Here is a 14,481-nt window from a genome sequence, read left to right as displayed (position 1 = left end):
TACCCAGCCACTCTGGGCAGCTTCCAACAAAATATTAAAATACAATAGTGCGTCAAACATTAAAAGCTTACCTAAGCAGAACTGCCTTCAGATGTCTTCTAAAAGTCTGCTAGTTGTTTTTCTCTTTGACATCTGGTGGGAGGGCGTTCTACAGGGCAGGTGCCACTGCTGAGAAGGCCCTCTGCCTGGTTCCCTGTAACTTGGCTTCTTTCAGTGAGAGGCCCTTGGCGCTGGACCTCAGTGTCCAGGCGGAACGATGGGGATGGAGACGCTCCTTCAGGTGTACTGGGCCAAGGCCGTTTAAGGTTTTAAAGGTCACCACCAACGCTTTGAATTGTGCTCGGAAACATACTGGGAGCCAATGTAGGTCTTTCAAGACCGGTGTTATGCAGTCTCGGCAGCGGCTCCCAGTCACCAGTCTAGCTGCTGCATTCTGGATTAGTTGTAGTGGTAATGTGTGAAATGGCCCAAGATGCTGAAAAACTGGAATGGCAGAATATGGGGACCAAGGAAGGGAAAAGGTTAATCCAATCTATGTTCATCACAAGCCTTCATAAAGCATGATCTCAAGGGAATAAAAACACCATGCATACACAGAGCATTGTAAGGCTGAAAGCTAGATTTGGTGAGGTTTGTGTATCTAAGGGTGAAAATGACTATGTCCACAAGGTGGCAATAGCCACCTTTTAGTTACAAAATCCAGTGCTGATGCTCTCCCTAGAGAGGTTCACGTGGTGCCTTCAGGTGTCAGGTGAAAATGTTCCTCTTCAGGAAGGCCTTTAGCTGATTACCATCCAATACCCTTTTAAATGTGTTGTGAGAGTGGGGAATTCTTGATTTGCTTTTGTTCTTATTTTTATTATTTATTCTGTGTTTTTTATATTGTATTTTTTTATGTTGTGAGCCACCTTGAAATCTACAGATGAAGAACAGTATACAAATTTAATAAAAAAATCTTAAAAGCAACCAAGTAGGTTTGAGATCCTAGGAGGGTATTGTCAAACACTAAATATATATGAAAATACGAGTTCTCTAAAACTATCATCTTGCAATTCCTATGATGTTGCTGAGAAAGGCAGAAGCCAAAATATTTAACTAAACAATTGCAAATCTGTTTCCGTGTGGTCATTCACATATAAATATTCATGCCTTTTTAAAAACAAGCTGATTTTTATTGTTTTCCAATAAATATTAACATCAAATTTAGTTAACAACAGCAACATCAAATACTAAGAAGAGGAATGATCAGTTCATTCATGAGCTCCAGAAATATTCCGACAACCATGGACGTAGCTTTGTGCATCAACATTTCCACACAGTGGTGGACTTCAAGTCATTAGGAACCATAATTCTGATGATGCCACAACATGTCTTGCTGGGAGCAGTGACTAAGTACTATGTATACCTTACTTACCAGCCAGAACACACAACATTAACCCATTGTCTCCTATGGTAACTTGGAGGTGGACTTTTTCACTGGTAGTACCAGGGTGGTGGAATGGTCTCACTGCTGAAATATGAGAAGTCCCATCAGAATTGGCATTCTGCTGGCTCTGGAAGACACACCTGTTTAGACAAGCATTCCTCTGATTGCCTGACTTGAACCTCCTGTTTTAATTGCTGTTTTAACTTTTTTAATTGTTGTGTTGTTTAAATGGGGTTATATTGTGTATTTTAGTCGTGCATGGCTATTTTTATGTTTTGATGAAATTGCTTCATTTGGCATTTTAAATTTTGTGTGCTCATTTTTTTTTGTAACTGGTTTTATGCTTGTAAACTGCTTAGAAGCCTCCTTGACAGTTAAGTGATATATTAATTAACAAATAACAAGAGCACAGTTGGGCCCTGCAATATGACTGCATTTGCTCCAGTCCTTCAGAAGAGTTGCTTTGTACAGAACTGATGCAGCAGAGAAAGTAACAGAATCAATAGGTAACGCTTGTCACCTACTTACCTAAAACTTCTCCAGCTGCATACTCTTAAATGACCTTCCCTTTTACAGGTTTTGCTTAAAGACAAGCCCCTCCCTCCCCCATTTACTTGCACATGGGTCACTAACTGGAAATGCAAAACCAGGAACAAGCCCTGCAACTAACTACACCCCCTGCCTTTACTTGAAAAATACTACCACAGAACCTGCAGCATCAATGGCTCCTTAACTTGAACATCGTCTAGTCTGCTCTGTACTTTAAAAAAAAAGTTTCAAAAGGAGACTCTTGCTTGAAGCTACTGAGTTGGAAATCATCTGCTAATTTGACACTGAGGAACTTGGAACCCAAGAGATGTCCTATGCATTGTTGTACCACTACAGAAAATGATCCTCTTTCTTCAACTTGCTATGTCTGCTCATCACCAGCAGAGGGTGAGTCATACCTATGTTGAATGGCTCTTCTCTCCATTCATTCTCTGTTTAGTAACATGGAACGCTTCTTCCCATCACAAATGAATGGTTGAGGCCAGTTAGCAAATCTTCCTCCTTCTCTTGGCATGGTGTGTGTGTGTGTGTGTGTGTGTGTGTGTGTGCATAAGATTAGAGCTTTCGGTTTATTCTCTTCGTCACCTATTCCGGAAGCACCCTTTCAGTGGTTGACAAACAAGTCCAGTTAGCCACTTGCTGTCATCATCTTCCAATTCAATCTGGTCCAGTCTCTTCCTCCTTCTAAGTGCTGGGCTGCACCAGTCTTCTTGTTAAGAGAAACCTCACCCTGACACTTGCTCATTCTTGAGAACTCACTCATTCTTCCTCACACCCTTGCCACAACCTAACCCTTTAAATAATGAAGAGCTTGCTCCACAACCCACATGCCATGAAAGTGAATAGGCCAGATGCAAAAATGCCTTGTGCTCATGAGGAGCTGAGCAACATTTTAAAAAGGCCTTGCCTTGCATTGAGTCAGATAGGCTTGCCATATTTCAAAAATTCCTGACGCCCTCAAAGTTGTTGAGCTTTTTAAAGGAAATTGGTGATTTTAAGCATTTTGAGCTGTTTCCAATACTTTTTCCATTGCGGTGCCATACATCTGGGTTTTCCCTGGCATTTTGCCAGTTCGGCAAAATTCCCCTTGACACCATTTTTACACCCCAAAATCAGGGCATGTCAGGAATTTTCCTGACATATGGCAAGCCTAGAGCCACAGCTGATGTCAAATTGCTAGAACCGGGCTCACTGATTTGGCATTCCACAGCACTGGCACAAGCAATGAAAAAGTCCACCTCCATGTTAGCATAGGAGCAGCGGTGGATTTGGGGCTTTCAAATTTAAGTGGCGCCCTGTAGAATGCCAAAATTCAGTGCCCCCACCTCTCGCCTTCCATTTTAAGTCATTGTTGCAGCCTGCCCCTCGTGGTGCCCTCTCCTCTCAGTGCCCAGTGCAGGTGAACCAGTTGTGTTCCCATAAATCTACTTCTGATAGGAGACAAATGGATAATGTTGTATATTGTGTGTGGGTGTAACCGTCACTGATATGAGAATGTGGACTGATATGAACCACATAGTTGCACAGTTCTAATGCTGCATGAAGTGGTCCAGATTCAGGTTGATAGTGAGCTTTCCAGGTAATGCATTTAGGTTACTATTAATTACATTGCTATCCAATCTGTTCTCTGAGTTACTCAAGATAATGTACATTTTTATCTCCCCCCTGTTTTACACTCACAGCAACCCTGTTAGGTAGGTCAAGCGTAAGGGTTGTAACAGGCCCAAGGATACCCAGTGAGCTTCATGACTGGGTCAGGGTTTGAACCTGGATCTCCCCATTCCCAGTCTAACCACTTTGCCTCATGGCCTCTCTGCACCTCTCCACACCAGTGTGACTAAACTGCTCGAACAAGTGAAATGAGATTTTTAAAAACCAAAAGCAACAAAATAGATATGTTTTTGTCCTTGCATTTCTATATGAGTTGAAATATAACAGCACACACAAAGAATGTGTCAAAGTCCTTCACAATCCAATGTGTTGTTTACTCAGTACCGCCTCTTTAGTGTTGATATTGGATTAGATTAGGACACAGCTTCAGGGTGCATAATAAACATTAACCCTCCCCACTGATTCATCCTTGCTAATGCCCCTCTAGTTCCCCCCCACTTTCAGCCAGGTTTCAGTGGTAAACTCAAGAGGACTTGGGGGCAGAAGTCCAAGACCCCACTCAATAGAGGGTACTTAACCACACAGCAGGGCTGGTTTGTCATGTTTTGAAGTATGTGAAGTATTATGTGTTACATTTTAAAGAGCCCACCCGCAAGACCACTAAGTTCAGTGGCTACCTACTGCACCACTACTATGGCTCGTCTGGTTTATAAGCTTATCTGTTGGAAACCTCCTTCCTTAGAGGTTTTTAAGCAGAGGTTGGATGGTCATCTGCCCTGGATACTTTAGCTGAGATTCCTGCATCACAGGGGGTTGGACTAGATGACCCTTTGGTTCCTTCCAACTCTAAGATTCTATGATCCTATGAAAACAGTAACAAAATAAATGAATAGAGGAGCATGGTGAGATTTATCAGAGAGACACATTAATTCCACTGTTCCATGCACTAGTTCTCTTCTGCAAATTCCCTCAGGTCCCCACTATTACGTTGCAAGGAAAACATGGTGTTGTGATCCTTAGGTTTGCTTCGGAACAGGTAGTTCCACCCTCAAGGCTTAAGGGCTACAATTGGGACACATCATGGCAGTTATCCTTTGCCTTTTAAACACACCTTTGTTGCACACATACTGTATTTTTATATATGCTTATTATAAATGCAACGTAAAGGGTGAAGCAGGGACGCGGGTGGCGCTGTGGGTAAAAGCCTCAGCGCCTAGGGCTTGCCGATCGAAAGGTCGGCGGTTCGAATCCCCGCGGCGGGGTGCGCTCCCGTTGCTCGGTCCCAGCGCCTGCCAACCTAGCAGTTCGAAAGCACCCCCAGGTGCAAGTAGATAAATAGGGACCGCTTACTGGCGGGAAGGTAAATGGCGTTTCCGTGTGCTGCGCTGGCTCGCCAGATGCAGCTTTGTCACGCTGGCCACGTGACCCGGAAGTGTCTTCGGACAGCGCTGGCCCCCGGCCTCTTAAGTGAGATGGGCGCACAACCCTAGAGTCTGTCAAGACTGGCCCGTACGGGCAGGGGTACCTTTACCTTTACCTTTTAAAGAGTGAAGCATCTCAGGGGTCTTGAAAATGCCTTGTATCACTCAGCACTGGCCTGTCTTTGTCAGGGTGGAGTGGGAAGAAGCAGCTCTCTGGATTTAATACTGGTATAGACACACCGTGATGGTGAAGCCTCAAGATCCCCCTGGTTCCGACTGGTGTATTCTTACTGGCAAAATTCTGCCTGTGCAAAGCCTTAGCCCTCCAGATGGCCAGTAAGAATTCAGAGTGCTTTCCATTGGACAATTGCAATTGACAGCCTTGCTGTGGTCTAAACCACTGAGCCTCTTGGGCTTGCTGATCAGAAGGTTGGTGGTTCGAATCCCCACGCCGGGGTGAGCTCCCGTTACTCAGTCCCAGCTCCTGCAAACCTAGCAGTTCAAAAGCATGCCAAAAAGCGCAAGTAGATAAATAGGTACTGCTCCGGCAGGAAGGTAAACGGTGTTTCCGTGTGCTGCTCTGGTTTCGGTGTTCTGTTGTGCCAGAAGCGGCTTAGTCATGCTGGCCACATGACCTGGAAAAACTGTCTGCAGACAAATGCCGGCTCCCTCGGCCTGTAAAGTGAGATGAGCGCTGCAACCCCAGAGTCATCTGTGACTGGACTTAACTGTCAGGGGTCTTTTACCTTTACCTCTTATTGCTGGCATAGTGGTGTAGGCAAAAGGGCATTGTGTGCATGCAGCATCATAGAGTCATCACTCTGGGGCATGGTGCCATTCTGAAGATTTCATTCCCCTGCCACCGTTGTGTGCTCTTACTCACTCTCTCTTTGCAAATAACCTCAACTAGTTAAGGAAGTTACTCAAAGGAGCAAAACTCATCTGAAAGCATTTGCATAGCCAGCTTTGTAGAAAATGAAGCTTTGCTTTGGAAAATGTGTTTTTTGTTTTAAAGAGGTTGCTTTAAAAAAAGAAAGAAGCAGAATAGGATCAGGATGGATTATGAGATGATCCCTTGTACTGCTGATGTTGCAGAACCACTTATGAATTGCAGCTAAGCTAAAACAAAAAGGGGGGAATCTGTTCCAAAGGCAGCATTACTGCAATATTACTGGGTTTTGTTCTCTGTTTCTTGTATCTTTAAAAATATCACAGCAATTTAATTTGACAAATATTGTCATGAAAGTTCATTCTTAAACCAGAATCACAAACCAACAGTTTTGCTCTTATGGAGAAATGGTGCTAATATTGCCCTCACCCCCACCCCACCCCCCGCAACCTGGTATGCTAGGCTGAGAGTGTGGGGTGATTGTGTTCTGATTTATAGTTATTCTAGAAGCAACAGTTGGACACCCATATTTTGACAGCAGTCATTAGCTGCTAATGATCTAGAATGTGTAATGTGTGTGTGTTAGTTAATTGTATGTCTAGCATGTCTTAAGCAGAAATATCCATAAGGCAGTTTAGAAAGAACCCCCCCCCCCCCACAACCATGTTAGAGTTAGTAATTAAAGAGAATTGTAGAGCAGATCAAATTGCAAAAACTGGTTTGTGAACAGGCATCTAGCCAATTTTAAACAAACCCATCCAAAAGTGACAGTGTATGCCCAGTGTTAGAGGTATATTGGGGAGTTCTGAAATTTAAAGTCTGCCACTCATACAGGAAGGGACATGCTTCCCCTCTGATTAAAATTAAGAAAGAGGGGGAAGGGTTAGCATCATAGCTGTCAACTTACAGATTTGAAAATAAGGGACCAGCAGCCTTGAAAATAAGGGACCAGCAGCTAAAATAAGGGACCTCCAGCCTCACCTGTTCCAGGCACTCATCTTCCTGTCCTCCTGCAGTCAGGTCAAACCCATGCTGGTAGCTTCGAGAACACTGTCCAACGAACTTTGTAACCAGAGGTTCAGCTGAATAGAATCTGAATCACATGCACCACAAGGCCTATGCAGCCTCAACTTAAGATGGCTCCCCGGCCTGGCTTTGCACTGCAAAGTTTGCAGCAGCACGTGCAACAAAATGGCGTCCAGCATTCAAAAAACCTCTCAGCTTGCATTAACTAGCCACACACAAGGCATGCAAGCTCCACCCCCCAGTCATTCTTAGACTTCTTATTATTGGGTGAGCAACACAGCCAAGCAACACAGTTGGAGCCTCCCTCCTCCCTGGCCGGCAGGGAGGAAGGGAGAGGAGCTGCTTCCTTTGAAATTTAAGGGACATCATTTAAGGGACATCCATCAATAAGGGACAGCAGCGGGACATGGCGCTGGAATAAGGGACTGTCCCTTCAAATAAGGGACACTTGACAGCTATGGTTAGCATATAATAGTAGAACTGGAAGGAACCACAAGGGTCACCTAGTCCACAAGGGTCATCTAGTCCAACCCCCTGTAATGCAGGAATCTTTTGCCCAATATGGGGTTCAAACCCAGGACCCTGAGATTAAGAGTCTCATGTTTTACCAACTGAGCTATCCCAGCTAAAGGAATCCATGGACCTAATATCCTGTTTCAAAATATGATACTTAAAAAAATAATAGAGCTATTATGTACTCATCCATTAATCCTGACAATCACTCAGAACCTGTAGCAACTGGACATTTGAGTTCCCATTGGAGAGGGGTTGAACCTAAAGCTCCATTGGTACAAGCTAAGTCTTCTTGATGCACTAAATACATGTGGGCACAGGGTAGTACCTATGGAGCTTGCCATAGGGCTTAGTCATGTCTATGATACTACGTCAGTAAGATTGTATGTAGACAGATGTTGGCAGGACTGGTTCATAGCTTGGGTTATATGTCATCATGACTCATCATATTTCTTTATTATCCTCGGTTCTATGAAACTGTGTACAGTTTTGAATGTGGGAAATTGTAAGCCATCAGTTAATGGACTCATGCAAAAGTGTGGTGTTCAAGATTTGGTACCCAAGTGGTATCTTTATTTCCACTGGGAAATGGGGCAACTGAGGTTCAATATGTATTCCTGGCCAGAAGCATTCATTATGATGGGGTGTTGCTGCTGGTGTGTTAACTGCTCCTTAGCTGGATCTTGCAGGGGCAGGGCAGTGGTGAGGTCACAGTTGTAGAGGTACACTGGTAGAGACACTCCAGTGCTTCTGCCGGTGTGCCTACCCCATCCCAATAAACAGCAGCAATAGTGTTGTTTTTTATTGGGTTTTATAAACAAGAATAATGTTACACAAATAAGTATACCAAGTTTTCTCATGTCATTTGTATATCACAAAAATAGCATAATAAATGTGGAAAATATCTACAACATATGTTTCATTATTAGTGGTCAATGTGTAAGTTCTTGGTTTATGAATTGGAAGAAGAAAAAGAAGAATAAAAGGGGGGAGTGGGGTTGGGTGGTTATGCTTCTATTATCCTACTTAGCGTGTGCGAGGGGCTGTGTCAGCGTTACTTGTATAGGTTCTCTTACTATTCACATGCTGTATTTCCCTGGTGGTGAGAGAGGTTGGGTGTGGCTTAGGGTGTGGTTGGTTGTCTTTGGTTGGCTGTAGTGAGAATTGTTTTTGTGCGTGAGCGGGGTTTGAGTGTGTATTTTTGAATCAGCTTAGCCAGATTGATTTGTATGCTGTTGGGGCATTTAATAGCAGCAATGTTGATGTCAGGAGGATGGGTCTTAAGCCATGCTCCCTCCCCAACTCTAAGTACTACTGCTCATGGCCATTGGGCATAAACATCTAGAGCAGGGGTAGTCAACCTTCTTATACCTACCGCCCACTAATGCATCTTTCTTGATGGTAACATTTCCTTACCGCCCACCCGTGCTCAATGGAAAGAGGATTCAGCTTGTGCCGTAGAACCCCCTACCGCCCACCTAGAATCCTGAAACACCCACTAGTGGGCTGTAGGACCAGGTTGACAACTCCTCATCTAGAGTAACTCATTTATTCTTCTAGAAGCCTGCAACAGCAGCAGTACAGGCAGAAATTGAACGATTGATGTTCTTACCGCATTGCTACACCTCCATACTAGAATAAATGCCCCTTGCTAGTCTGCTCTGTCTGTTGCGCAGCTATTAAATGGAAAGAAACCATGTCGTGTGGAGGGGGACTGTTCTTTTCTGAATTCTGGTAACTCTGGTCAAACATGCTTTTAAAAATGTTTAAGGTTCTGTGGTAATCTGTAATGGTACTTAATTGCAAACGTAATTTAGCACACATTTCTAAATGCATTTTTAAAATGATGTGTTCAGGTGAGCTGAGGGTGCTTCCACACTGTTAGCAGTGTGCTAAACCTCCCTGCAAATGTTGTGCAAACATATCAGGATGAATGCCCAATAAACACGTAATCTGGACGTGGCCTGACCTTCACCACTCACACAGATATCCTGCACTCACTAGTGTGGATGAAACATAGCGAGAAACACCAGCGCTATGCCTCTGAATTGTGGAGAATTAATGGCAATTAATGGCAATTCTACACGTACCTTAACAGCAGAGGAGCCATGAAGGGGTTGTGTTGGGTGCCACCAGTCTGGAAGCGCATAGCATATATTTAAAGCATGTTTCAAGCACATGGCTTTCCCCTAAAGAATCCTGGAAACTATGGTTTGCTAAGAGTGCTGGAAATTATACCTCTGTGAGGAGTAGACTACAGTTTCCAATATTCCTTGGGGGAAGGCCACATGCTTTAAGTGGATGGTGTGAATGTGACCTTAACCACACGACTGTCTGTTGAAAGAGCTATAATCTTACAATTAAGCATCATTTTGAAACAAAAGCAAACACTACCATGCTGTGTGTTTACTGGACATCTTCCCCCACACCCAGCAGCTGGGCCATATTCCAGTAGCTCTGGGCAAACTGGTTTGTGCTATTCTAAGCAGGGGAGCAGACACCTGTGATCTGTGATGATGCTTCAGCAAAGCAGCCCGGCCACTTGGTTATGCCTTGCTCCACTAGTGGTCAGGTTTCTTCTTCTCCTGGATTAAGTGCACAAGTGAGGCTGTCATTCTCCCGCTTGTGGTATAAGAGCTTGGAACACATGCCCCTGGTGATAAGCAGACATTTATGACCTCTTCCTCCTCCCTCCCTCCCTCCCTCTCTCCATGGAGGGGAAGTTCTCAAACCCCACCTTTCCTGGTGAATAAGCTCTAATTGATGACTACGGTGAGACAGAAGATGCCTCCTGCTTTTGAAGGCGAGAACCACAGACACGGGGCTCAGTTTGCAGAACTCCCTCGCTCCTCACCCAGAGTTAATTTGTGGTAATTAGATTGAGTAGGCAGTGGAGGAAAGAAACTGCCTTCTCAAACAGTCAGGCAGTTTTAGCATGTCTGCCCTTGCTGCTGCTGCTGCTGGAGAGGACCCTGTGGTGCGCCAGGTTTTTGGTGGAAGATCAACAAGCGGACCTTGGAAGGGTTAACCAGCCAGCTGTGTTTTTCCTCCCTCCTGGGCTATTTGCAGCAAAAACAAGAGTTTCTGTGGAAGGGCTGGGCAGCCTGCATCCTGGTGGGACTGGCTCAGGTGGGCTGGGTATCTGTGCTCTCTTGACTAGGCACCCCAGCCACTGTCCCTTCCTGCTGAAAGCAGGGGTGCAGGGGGGAGCAATTTTGGCTCTTTTTCTTCCCTGTTCTTGGTGGATTTTGCAGTGAGTGGAAAGGGCTTTATGGCCACCGAGGACATTGACTGGCTCGACCTGCCTGGCAGGTGGACTTATGGAGTTTGCAGAGACGGGAGAATCTTCTTTATCAAGTACGTTCAGTTCTTGCTCTGTTGTTGTTTGTGGTTTTCCTGCAGCTGTGGATGGTTGGAGGAGTCCCTGTTTGTGCCAGGTGCAGGTGCATAGACTTCTGGGCCAACTCTTTGGTGGGAATGGCATGTGTGTTTGTGGAGAGACAATCCAAAAGAATGCTAACAGTTCGCACAAGAGAAGGACAGGATTGGGTTTTAAGTCACTGCACAGAGCAAGGGGTCGTAGGCCACTTTGGCAAAGGACACTTTATTTGTTTAGTTTCATTTCATAAAACGTATACACCACTTGTTGGTAGAAATCCTTGAAAAGTTTGCAAAAAAGAACAATAAAATTATCAAAAAGAAACATGAATACTTGCAGCCTGATTCTCAGCACAATCACTTGGAAGCAAGTTCCATCAATTCTAAGCATGTGATTGTAAATGTCTTTTAGGATTACAACTGCATTTTGAATTTCTGTTTATATGATCTGACTACAGAACTTTCATTGCGGAGAACCTGCTGGCTCTTTCCTGTTTTGTGTACTGCATCACTGATGTTCATCAGCATTTCATAGAAAAATAAAATTTAAAAATGTCCTTAGCCCAGCTTGTGAAATGTTCCTTACCTGCTGCTGTAGGGTTCTCAGGCTGCTGTTTCTCGCCTCCCAGACAGCGTCCCATGAACTAAGCTGTGAACCAGGAAGTCCCCAGTTCAAATCTAGTTTCTGTCACAAGATCACTAGGTGGCGTTGGGCAAACAACTTTTTCTCCGCTTCTGCCCTGATGTCTGCAACACAGGGATGACAAAGCTGACCTACCTTGCAAGCTTGTTGTCAGGATTACTGAGAAGATAGAACCTGTAAAAAATTAAACATTATAAAGCTGTATCTAAATTAAATATTACTATTGCAAGTGGAAACTTCACCAAAATGTTGCAGTATGGAGTGGTCTGTTTGGTTCTTTTCCAGGATATTCCATTCTACCATCACACCATTTTTTCATCTTTTCTTCGTCCGTCAAATCAGCATCCTGTGCCCACTAAGCATGCTCAACCCCCATTGCTCTCCCTGTGGTAGTTCCCTCTTGTGTGTAGATTATGCCATTTTTGCTATGTAAGGTTCCACACTTCCATAATGAGTTCACTCTTCGTATACGGGATACCTTTTCCCTTGCCCTTCAGGCATTTCAAGGTGACTTGGGTGATGACCTCCTCCTCCCTGACACACAGCGGACTGCCAGTCTATGGCTTAACCTTTGGCAAAGGTGACAGAGTTTAAAGTCAGGGAGCCCACAGGTGGCACCTTTTATTGAGCTGTACAGCTGTATTTCTCCTTCTGGTAGCCACTGCAAAGTCAGCCTTAAGTCTACCCTACTATGAATGCTCTCCTGTATACCAAAGTGTAGCAATCTGGATTACTCTTAGCCCTTGGGTTGGGGATGTTTCTTGAATATGGTGATAATCCTTAAACTTTCTAAGTGTGATTGTTTTGCCCTTTGCAGTGATGAAACAAAATCTACTTGCTGGACACACCCAGGCAGTGGTTGTCCCGTCCAGAGTGGCCATTTTACTTGGTCAGGTAAGGAGATGCTATTACTTCCAATGCAATAGTTGTCTTCTTCTGTTGATAATTATCCTCCCTTCTTCTCACTGACAGAACATCTCTTGGCCAACACTATTTGTGTTAGAATAGTATCTGATATTTCTTTCAAAGTAGTGCTGGAAAATAGTGGGAATCCAAGGCGAAACCGATTAACATTGGTTCAATAAATGCTACTTGCTTATGCAGGGATAACATATGTGCTTTATTTTGTGTGTATCAAACTGAGATTTATGATCTATACCTGGAGGTGCATCAGGACATAGGTACATAACACCCTAAAAAAAAGATGTCCATTATTCAGGTGTAAATGACTTTACTTTGGGTGAGGTGAATCTGCAAGCAGATGACGCAGGAGAGGGACTTTCTCTGTAGCGATGCCATGAATTTTCCAGTTTTAAAAGTTCTGTTGAGAAAGATTAACTTTGCTGTTTAGTGCTGAATGTATTGAGGAAAGACAGATAGTATGGTTAAAATGCACATTCCATCCACAAGTGTTTCCATGACCTTTGAAATACCCTTCAGTGACAAACGTTTTAAAAGTCTCATGCAATATCCAGAATCAGACAGACACAGATACTAGAGTGTATTGGGTTCAGCTTATGGGAGTGGGATGCTGTAAGGTGAAGCTGGCTGCAAATAAAAATATTGCTTGCCTGTACGTGGACTGAGAGGAGCATAGAAGCTGCTGGCATGGATGTAAAAAACGAATTGAGCTTTCCATCAGTTTTACAAGCCAATCAGAGAAAGGAAGATTCAAGCATTCCAATATGGTTGGAGGAATCGAGTGGGGCTTGCCTGTTAACAGCCTGCACTTTGTAATGAATGGCATTGTAAGAAGCCTTCCTATATTTTTTATCGCCTGCTTCCTTTTCCTCCTCCATGCATCAATAGTGATGATATTATTAGTAGTAGCAGTAGTAAATTATAAAATCATTCTGGAATTCCCTGCAAGAAGCTCTGGCAGTGTTTGTGGTTCTTGCTCTCTCTCCCACTCCACCCCCATTTTATCTTCACAACAACCCTCTGAGGTAAAATAGGCTGAGGAACAGTGAATGACCCCAGATTGCCCAGCGAGCTTTATGGCCGAGTTGGGGTTTAAATCTGGGTCCCCCTCAGTCCTCATCTGATATCTGAACCACTGCACCACCGTCTCAAAAAGTCCCTGATGTCTGCATGCAGTGAATTTATTTGTTGCTGAATTTATATACCGTCCTATATATCTCAGGGCGGCTCGCAGAACAAAACCAGAATGCAAAACCACAAAATATATAATCAAAATAAAAACAACCCAATACTCATTTCAGAAACCGCAATTTATGGCACAATGCTATGCACACTTAGCAGATAGTGATATTACTTTTTTGTGTATCTAACAGTACCAACCCTCCTCCAACAAAACTCGTCTAAACAGTACCCCAGCCCAAGGGTCTGTTTAGCAGCCTCAGCTCTTGCAGCTGGAGTCAATCAGGTCCCCGCCTTCCCAGGCCAGGTGGGAAAAGGTCTTCCAGGACTCACAGCCAAGATGGTCTCAGAGCTTGTTTGGCTGTAATTCCCATAAGCCCAACAGGAGATAATGGAAGCTATGGCCCAAGTTCCCTGCTCCTGGTTTCGAGGGGAGCAGAATATAAGAAGAGATACTCTGGTGTACCATTTTGAAAGTCAAATGCCAGCGCGTGATTTGGGAGGAGATGGGTCGGTTTCAGGTGAAATTTCCTGAGATGCAACATTCCACACAGCTGAAAATCAGGTTTGTAATTGGGAAGCCGAAGAGTTGTCAGACAGGAAGGCCTCTTTCATCGAGGATCCCACTCCCTCCCTCCCCAGGGTTCACCTGTGGCTGTCCTTTCGAATATAAACTGTGAAAGTTGGGGGTGGGGGGGAAAACATAGCCATACTACCCTTTGCAAATTTTATTCTACAGAAGAAAGACTCTCCTGAACTAACACTCTGCCCTGAAGACAGGCAGCCTACATTTGAGTTTGGGGTCCAGTCAGGAACACCATTTCGGATTAGTATGTGTTGAGGGTGGAGGAGAGCAATATTTTTGAAATATTAACAAATTCTAGTACACTTGAGGTGAAACAGTAACAAAACACACACACACACA

At 44.1% G+C, this 14,481-nt stretch overlaps 1 protein-coding gene and 1 long non-coding RNA gene across 16 annotated transcripts in view; both read left to right on the top strand.

Moving 5' to 3' along the window:
* Positions 1-14,481, top strand: part of LOC310764401 — a 468,487-nt gene that overhangs the window by 256,085 nt on the left and 197,921 nt on the right. The window lies entirely within an intron of this gene.
* The window catches only part of PLEKHA6 (pleckstrin homology domain containing A6), a 202,158-nt gene continuing 197,921 nt past the window's right edge, over positions 10,245-14,481 (top strand). For 6 of the 15 annotated variants that reach the window (XM_083618186.1, XM_083618159.1, XM_083618156.1 and 3 more), the window contains exons 1-2: positions 10,246-10,792; positions 12,274-12,350. In XM_083618186.1, coding sequence (XP_083474312.1) covers positions 10,707-10,792; positions 12,274-12,350 — 163 coding nt within the window. In that variant the 5' untranslated portion in view covers positions 10,246-10,706. Of the gene's footprint in view, positions 10,793-12,273; positions 12,351-14,481 lie in introns of all 15 variants that reach the window. The other 9 variants (XM_083618189.1, XM_083618160.1, XM_083618164.1 and 6 more) reach the window with 4 other exon arrangements.

Source organism: Podarcis filfolensis (assembly GCF_964270895.1).
Source record: "Podarcis filfolensis genome assembly, chromosome: 6".
NCBI lineage: Eukaryota > Metazoa > Chordata > Lepidosauria > Squamata > Lacertidae > Podarcis > Podarcis filfolensis.
The sequence above is the reverse complement of the archived record's forward strand: the minus strand, read 5'-3'. Positions and strand labels throughout refer to the sequence as shown.